The sequence below is a fragment of the Cajanus cajan genome, chromosome 10 (assembly GCF_000230855.2).
Source record: "Cajanus cajan strain Asha chromosome 10, NIPB_CcT2T_4, whole genome shotgun sequence".
Classification (NCBI taxonomy): Eukaryota; Viridiplantae; Streptophyta; class Magnoliopsida; order Fabales; family Fabaceae; genus Cajanus; species Cajanus cajan.
In genome coordinates this window covers 15,687,486-15,696,369 of record NC_138526.1, presented here as the reverse complement: position 1 = coordinate 15,696,369, position 8,884 = coordinate 15,687,486, and the positions used below count along the sequence as shown (strand labels likewise).

At 28.1% G+C, this 8,884-nt stretch overlaps 1 protein-coding gene across 1 annotated transcript; it reads right to left on the bottom strand.

Moving 5' to 3' along the window:
- Positions 1 to 2,829: 2,829 nt before the first annotated feature.
- LOC145952616 (putative disease resistance RPP13-like protein 1) lies at positions 2,830 to 6,962 on the bottom strand. The gene has a single exon (XM_083065390.1). The coding sequence runs from the start codon at positions 6,897 to 6,899 to the stop codon at positions 3,087 to 3,089; it is 3,813 nt and encodes a 1,270-aa protein (XP_082921516.1). The 5' UTR covers positions 6,900 to 6,962; the 3' UTR covers positions 2,830 to 3,086.
- Positions 6,963 to 8,884: the final 1,922 nt, after the last annotated feature.

The following is an 8,884-nucleotide window of genomic DNA, read 5'->3' as shown; positions in this document are numbered from 1 at the left end:
TATCACCTCATTTGAACTAATAACTTTTGATATAAATATTACATAATCAACTTCTTATATTATTATAAAATAAATAAAATGATAATTTTAAAATATAAATAAAATACACTATAAAATATAAAACTAATAAAAATAGTTTTTATTATATATATTATTATATAAAATATATTTAAATTAATAATCTATGAATTACACGAATAATTATACTAATTAATATATATATATATATATATATATATATATATACCATTTCTTTCTAAGAAATACTTAATTATGTATTCGATTAAAAAATTCTTTTAATTTATACTCTGTTATGAATATTCACGACCTTTACGTTTATATTTATGAAAAATAGTTGATTTAGAATATTTATATATTTTCAATTAAAATTAAAATTAGCAAATTTTTATTATAATTCACAATTTATAATGGACAGTTATATGATGAAATTATAATATTTTATTGCCTTAACTATTTTTATTTTATTTATTTATAACAAATTCAACCTACATTTTTCACATTTGAGCGTAATAATTTATGCTTAATTTGATAAAATCTATTTCACAAATAAATGTTATATTATATTTGATATTACATTAACGCTTAATTCTAATTATTAAAAAAATAAAATTCTCTAATTAGAAATCAATGAATTTAATTATGTATTAGTTACTGATAAAAAAAATTATGGATCGGTTAACTTAAAATAATTTTTAATATTATTATTGTAATTAAATTATATTTTAATTAGACAGTAAAATGTTTTGTATTAAATTCATGGTTAATTCTTGGATCAATCATAGTTATAATGACAACACAAATGTTCGAACTTAAGACTTTATACATGATCTCTAGGCAATTAGATTGAATTAGTGATTATTCACATTTAATTTTAAATAATATTATGTAAAATTATTTAAATAATTATAAAGCACTAAATAATTAATTATTCAAATTCAAATGCAAATTGCATGTCCTTCATTATTTTTTTTTCTTTCTAAAATCAACTAAATTCTTAGGTCCTTTTTTAATGTTAAGATTTATGTTCTTATACAATTATAATTTTAATGCGAGTAGTTTTTTTTTGTTTTATAAAACATTGTGTATATATAATTTATCTCTTCTTAGGAATAATATTAATAAAGGATGAAGATGAATATCGAGTATGTAAATATGAATATTACATATTTTATGGATTAAAAAATCATTATACATTTGAAGTAATACTCAAATTGAGTTTTAGTAATTTTATTTTGAGAGGCTTTTAATTGCATTTTATAAGTCTATTAATTATAACAAGAAGAGATTTTTAAAGGATAAGTGAGGAAAGACTTGATTTGTTTACCGTTCAGACTAAGTAGTTAAGCTTACAAATTCGATATTTTTTCTACTATTTTTGTTTAATTTTTAACATTTTAGCCCGTAACTAAAAGTGATTTTGGATTTTGGTGTTTTGTAATTCTTCCGGTAATTGTTTTTAATAATATGTTTTTATTTTTAATATTGTTATTGTTAGGGAATATATATATATATATATATATATATATATAACATGCTCAATTCAATTCCAAAAGAAGCTGTTGAACATTACAAGTTGGAGAATCACTTAAAAAAAAAATTTGTTGTTTGGGAACAATTTATTAGGTTGTTTTGGCTGGAGCCTAATACATTATAATGGTACTACAATATATAAATCATCACACCCATCTCGAGATAGACACACTAATTACCCCTTTTCTATAACGATGAATTACGTATTAAAATTTGTTTGTAACTTTTTTTAATTTAATATTAATGATTTATTCATCAGATTATTTGTTTTTTTACAAAATTTATCAAATTATTAGTTATTAAATCATTAATATATGTTTAAAATTTCCATTTTATGTCTCACTTTGTTGATCATTTTCTCTAATTAAACTTTAAAACTTATTCATTACACCCTCAAATAAAATAAATTTAAATTTAATATTATTAATAGTTAACAATATATATATTCAAAATGTAGATATTAAAATATTGAATGTTTGGGAGACTTATAGAATATAGCTTTCTCATACATTAAAAACATATTGTTCTTACGTATCTTAAAACTTCTAATAATAAAATTATTTTTATAATATTTTATCAAAAGATAGAAAATATTAGTGAAATATAATAAAATTATGCTAAGGTAATTAAATGTTAGGTTATTATTGTTGTAATTTCTTAAATTTAAGGTAAATTTATTTTTAATGTCTTAAATTTAACATTAGTCATTTTAGACTTGTAATTTAAAAAATATTTTGTTTTAATCTTTATACTCAAATTTTGTTAAATAATTTATCAAATATTATTGCATAAAATTTATTTATTGGTGTCCCTGTTAGTCTAAGAATCACATTAAACTCAACTAATACCGTATAATTATTTCAATCTGTTACTTTTTGATATTTTTTGATATTTTATTGATAATATGAGGACTAAAATGAGATTTTTAAAAATTATAGAAATTAAAAATATTAATTTTAAATTTGAGGGATAAAAATAAATTTATCATAAATTTGAGAGATTGAAAACATATTTAAAGATAAACTTAATTATAAACAAAGTAAGTTACATATGAATTAACACATTAAATATATAAAATGGTTTATCATTTTTGTCCTTTTAAACTTTCACTTTTAATCTGTAATTAAAATCATATCATTTGAATTTATATATATATATATATATATTTAATTTTTATAATTTCATAAATTTTATATTTGTCTCTTTAGCAATAGATGAACATGAAACTATAAAAATCATGAGGATAATTAAACTTAATAAAATTATTATTTAAGATACTTTAAACATAAACAAAATTTAAATAATTCACTTATATATCCGCACGTAGTTTGTACAATCATAAAGCAACAAAAGACAGAAAGATACAAAGATTTGGAAAGCAAACACAGGATACCAATGATGGGTGATGGCTAGAAATAAAAAGGCTTTCCTACATGAATCCATAATGGAGCTAACATTGTAAGGAAACTGAAAAATACAATACATGATGGCAAAAACCAAGCAAGTAGCTATTAAGTTACTCACCTCAGCATTAATTATGTGTTGATATTTATGTATGGAATGTGAGAAATCTTAGGCCACTCTTTCCCTCCTTTCACACAACTTGCTTCTAATAATGGACATGTCCAGATGCTGAAATTTGAAAGAGAAGAAGGCAATCCCTCTTCAGGTAAGGATTCAAGTTGTTGAGCATTTCCAATATCAAGCTCTTTAAGAGAGGTGAGATGCTGAAGCCACTTCCCATCCAAGCTTTTTATATCACAAAGATTATCTATGTCTAACCGCACAAGAGAAGTGGGCAGCAATGGCATTTTCATCTTCATGAGCACATTCAAAACATCACCTTCAATATACAATGTTGAAAGACAAGTTAGCCTCTGCAAACCCCACTCGCGGATAATTGTTGTCAAGAAACTCCCCCCAAGTCTATAGACAGCTAAATACCGTAGCTTGATAGGCAAACCCTCTTTTGCGAAAGACTCGAGATTTGGGAGACCTTTGATTATCAAACTTTGAAGGGAATGAAGAGTGTTAATTTGTAGCTGGACTGATTTAAGCTTACCACAGTTGGACACCATCAAATGAATGAGGTTAGGAGTGGGCAATCCGCCCTCGGGAAGTGAGTCGAGTTCAGGACAATCCTCTATGACCAAATGTCGAAGAAGTGAAAGACTCTGGGAAGCATTTTCTGCAACAGAAATGGATTTCAAATTCTTACAACCATAAATCTCAAGATTTTCGAGCACAGGGAGACAACCTAAGGTGAAGGAAGTCAGTGAATAACAACTTCTATGCATTTGCAAATTCTTAAGTGAAGTGTAATTGTGCAAGGAATCATGAGGTAAGAATTCCAATTTCTCACAATCATGTAAAGTGAGAGATTGCAATGTTGTGGGCAGACCATCTCTTAAGGATGCTGGGGAGGTAATGTTTGAGATAGTTAAGTCTACCATGCAGTTGGTGGACTCGAGAAAAATTGAGGAAAGGGAATTGGTTGATAAGTTTTCTCGGAGTTGGGGACAGACCATTGGAACCAATAGAGGACAATCAGATAATTTAAAACTAATTGAAGGAAGATTGTTGGGTAAGGTTCCTTTAAGTTTGGGACAATCATTGAGAAATAGTTTTGATAGCCTTGGAAACTCTATAGTAGTACCTCCAATCAAGTTCCATTCCTCCCACTCTGGCATTTCTCGAAACCTTAGGATCTCCAAGGAGGGAAACGGTTGAAATGAAGTTGAATTACTTCCATAGAATTCAGTACCAACAGTCTTCACTGATTTCATCCCAGAAATGTAGAGTTCTTTGAGACTAACCAATCGTCCAAGGGGAGGCAATGACCAACAATAATAACAATCATCGATGAACAATGACACCATGTTACCAAATGAAGAATCACCCAACCAATTAGGGAAGCTGCTTCCACCATAGAATCTGATGCTCAGTTCCTTCAAATTTATTGGTGGCTGTAGCTGTTCAAGTACAAGCCTCTCAATTTGCGTGTCTTCAGTCATACCGCGATCCCATTCTATTGCTAAAGAATGTATTTGATCTTTCTTCTTCAAATTGGCTTGGGCAGCTTCAGAGGGGTCAGTAACATTTTGTAACTTTAAAATGGAAAGTTGTCCTCGTAGACGGGGGAAGTTTTTCAGCTCTCTAACCGTCAATCCATCTGGCGTTTTGCTGATGACAAAGTAGGACAGGGTATGAAGATTTTGTAGTGTGGCTATTTGTGCAGGCATCTTCTTCAAATTAGTCCCTCTGATGTCTAGGTGTTGTAGATTTACCAAATTTCCAATGTCCTCAGGCAATTCAGTGAGTAACTGACAATAGGACAACAACAAGGTCTGCATATTGTAGAGTTTGCATGTTGCATCTGGCAATCTCTGAATTTTAGTGTAAGAAAGATCTAAGTATCGCAGGTAAATTAAATTTCCAATGTCCTCAGGCAATTCAGTGAGTAACTCACAACTGGACAACAACAAGGTCTGCATATTGTAGAGCTTGTATGTTGCGTCTGGCAATTTCTGAATTTGAGTTTGAGATAGATCTAAGTATCGCAAGTAAATTAGATTTCCAAGAGAATCAGGCAATTCAGTGATATTGTCATGCCATGACAAGGACAACACCCTTAGCTGTTTCATTACTGGTAACAAGTCAGGTACTACCTTGTTTGATAGATGAAGAGCATAAAAATTAGATAATGCTATGAACGTACGCAGACCTTTTGATCCATAAAGGAAATCAAATTTATTGAAATCCTCATTGTATGAAAAGTGACGAACACTTTCAAAGCTTGCATGTGAAATTGGGTCCTCAGACCTGAGACAGTATGAAGATGAAATCATTGTGGCTAAATCATTGATGAGGTCATGCATTTCAAAGTATTCTCTCCAACTTAGTGATTGTCGATGTATTAGTGACCTTGATACTAGTTCATCAAAGTATTCATCACCTAATTCTTCCATAGTTTTGTCACTTTTGGACTGACAAACCATGCCTTCGGCAATCCATAGCCGAACCACCACAGCTTTTTGTAACTCACAGTTCTTTGGAAATATTGATAGGTAAGAGAAACATCGTTTTAAAGGAGCAGGAAGATAATGATAGCTCAATAGTAGAGCTGGTAGCACCTTAACATTTGGCAAATCCCAAACGTTACTTTTTAATACCTTGTTCCAATAATTTTCTGATAAATTGGTGCGAAGAAGACCCCCGAGTGCCACTGCAGCTAATGGTAAGCCATCACATTTTTTTGCAATTTCTTTACCAATTAATTCTAGGTTGGATTGTTTGCTACAATTATTTGCTCCAAATGCATGCTTAGAAAGTAAAGACCAACAATCATCAATAGGAAGAGGTGTGAGATGGTAGATAGGCAAAAAGGTTTGCATGGCTTTTGCAACACTCTCATCTCGTGTTGTGATGATGATTTTACTCCCCATTTCTCCAGCCCTAAAAATGTCCATTAAATTGTTCCACTCAACATAGCTTCCATCCCATATGTCATCCAATACAAGCAAAAATCTTTTATGACTCAAGCTCTCTTTCAATTTCTCTTGGAAAATATTCAGATTATCTGTATCGATGGATTTACAAGTGACAGATTCAAGAATGGTTTTAGTAACCCTGCAAACATCAAAATCCTTTGAAATATAAGCCCATGCTTTCAGATCAAATTTCTCTTGTACATCTAAATCATTGTAAAGGAGTTTAGCAAGTGTAGTTTTGCCAAGCCCTCCCATGCCCACTATGGAAACCACTCCTATTTTAGAACCACCAGCATCCTCAGACATCAAATATTTCTTAAGTTCCTTTCTGTCACCATCTCGGCCAGAAATAGTAGATTCATCAACCACAGAACTTGTAGGAGTTCCATGCCAAACACTGCTTGAAACACCTTCTTTCAGCTGAAGGATGTCTTTTTGCAGTGCTAAGTGCTCTAATCTTTGAAACAAGTCTTGTATTTTAGAATTGATAACTTTTTGAAACTTGTTGAAAGGAGAAGAAAGGAAGTTGAGGACCTGATGAGTAGTGGATTGAGTCGGAGAGTTGGCTTCCAGTTTGCATCGCAAAGCCTCAGTGTTGATTTGATCAAGCAAATCTTCAGCATCAAAGAAAGCTTGTTTGAGCTCATCCAGCCATTTCTTGACTGGAGGGTTGGTGAATTGTTTCTGTTCAGCATCATTTAGTACAGCTTCAACACTCAGCAGTGTTATTTTAAGCTTTTTGAGGAGCGAAGTGTCAAGCTTCTCGCCACGAAACAAGTGTAGGAACTGATGGGAAACGATCCTGTCCAAGAGCACCTCCACAGCAGCTGAAAGCAAAGCTTCTCCCACAAGAGCCATAGCAAGTCAACAATAAAAGCAGTGTGGAACAAACAAGTGTATGTTTCTTTATAACTTATAATGCAAGCTGCTAACCATGGTTACCCGTTAATAGTTAGTATACAATTATTAATTAAGACCATTAATTAAGACCTGATGAGAAAATTAATATTTTACAATTTTATTACTCTATTCACATTGTATGTTCTACAAACAGCACCAAGTTAAAAAATAAAATAGTTGCTTGTATGGCATTTGGTAATTGATAATTGATAATTAGAAGTGATAAAAAAGAAGAGAATAAAATGGAACCCAGCTCACCGGTCACTCTATATGCGGTCCCATCCCAACTCAATTATTCAATTGCAGACAAATTTCCAGCTTTCGAGATACCCTAAGAGATTATCAAAAGTTAAAAAATTAAAAAGAAGAAGCCAGAAGTCGAAAAAAAAAAAACTATTGTTTCTTATTTGTTTGTTGTTTTCAAAGTTGAACGTTAATTATTGTTTTAAAATTATGTCATTGCATTTTTACACACTCACCATTTTATAGTATTTGCTGTTTTAACATATAAAAAGTTCTAAAATGACTTCTCAATTTTCAATTAGTATTACTTTTTTTTCATTTGCTTCATTATCATAATTAAAGTAATATATTTAGGAGTATATATTTATTGAGAAAGTAAGATGTATCAAAGAGGTCTCGGATCGATAATATGTCAATTTCCAATTGTAAAAGTGTTTGAAGTTCAATGTGTATTCAGTTACTGACATTAAAACTATCAAGATGTATACTCGAAGATAACTCGGTCTACTCTTGTCACAATTATTACAAAGAGTAATAATTAGTCGTTACATGACAATAAAAACTTTTGAATAACATTTCTTTTTCTATAAATACATTTGCATCAAATTTTTATTAGGTACGTAACATATATAAATTAGAACATATATAATACACTTAATCACTATCTGTTAACTTAGACATTCAAGATTCCTTTTAGATCACGAGGTTAAAGATTGTTTTTTTTTTTTTTTTTTTTTTATATGAAAATTGTTTTTTTTTTAAAGTATTCTATCAATTATGTTTTTTTTAATTAACTACAAGGATCCTGTAAACAAAATAGTAACAGATGATAAATGCTTGCTCGAATTATAATTCTTTTATTGTCTGTATTTATTATTTTACACATTCTTTTTGAATTCAAACAATTTTTGTTTTATATTTAAATATAATAAGTCATGCATAATTAATTTAATAAAATTAATTACAAGAATGACAGTAATATATATTATAATTAGAATTAAATTTATTATTAGAGCTAATTATGATTAAATTCTATAATTTTTTTATAATGATAAAATTTGATAATTAGATATCAATCAATAAATTAAATTTTGTACTATCTAACTTAAAATAATTATTCAATACTTTTTATAGTAATTAATTATATTTTTTTAATAACGAATCACAAAACAAAATAGTGGAGCGCTTCTTAATTTTGACCGAAAAGACTACTTTTAATTAGACGTTATGATAAGTTATTATAATTAGACGTTACAATTAAATTATCTATTTTTTTTAACTGAAATTTAGATTTTATATTATTTAACCTAAAGTAATTATCTAATATATTTTTATTATAGTTAAATCATATACTATTTAATTGTATTTAATTTATTCTTAATTATAACAATTTTTGTCAAGAATAATTATAATTATATTACTATTTTAATCCGTATAATACACATGCATATTTATTATATATAATATAATTAAAATTTATAATAAATTATATATAAAAATAAATATAATGTAAATATTATATTTAAAATAAATATATAAATATTTTTAAATATATAAATTATATTTTAAATTATGATAAATAATTTATATTATAAAAAAATATTTTTAGTTACTAATAATTTATTTTAATATTTTAATATATAATTCATAAATAATTATTACAAATAAAAACTGAATTAGATAAAAAGGTAAAAAATTTC

What these genes read in the sequence shown, in the direction of transcription:
- LOC145952616 (XM_083065390.1), bottom strand. Translation starts at nt 6,899, where the DNA reads ATGGCTCTTGTGGGAGAAGCTTTGCTTTCAGCTGCTGTGGAGGTGCTC.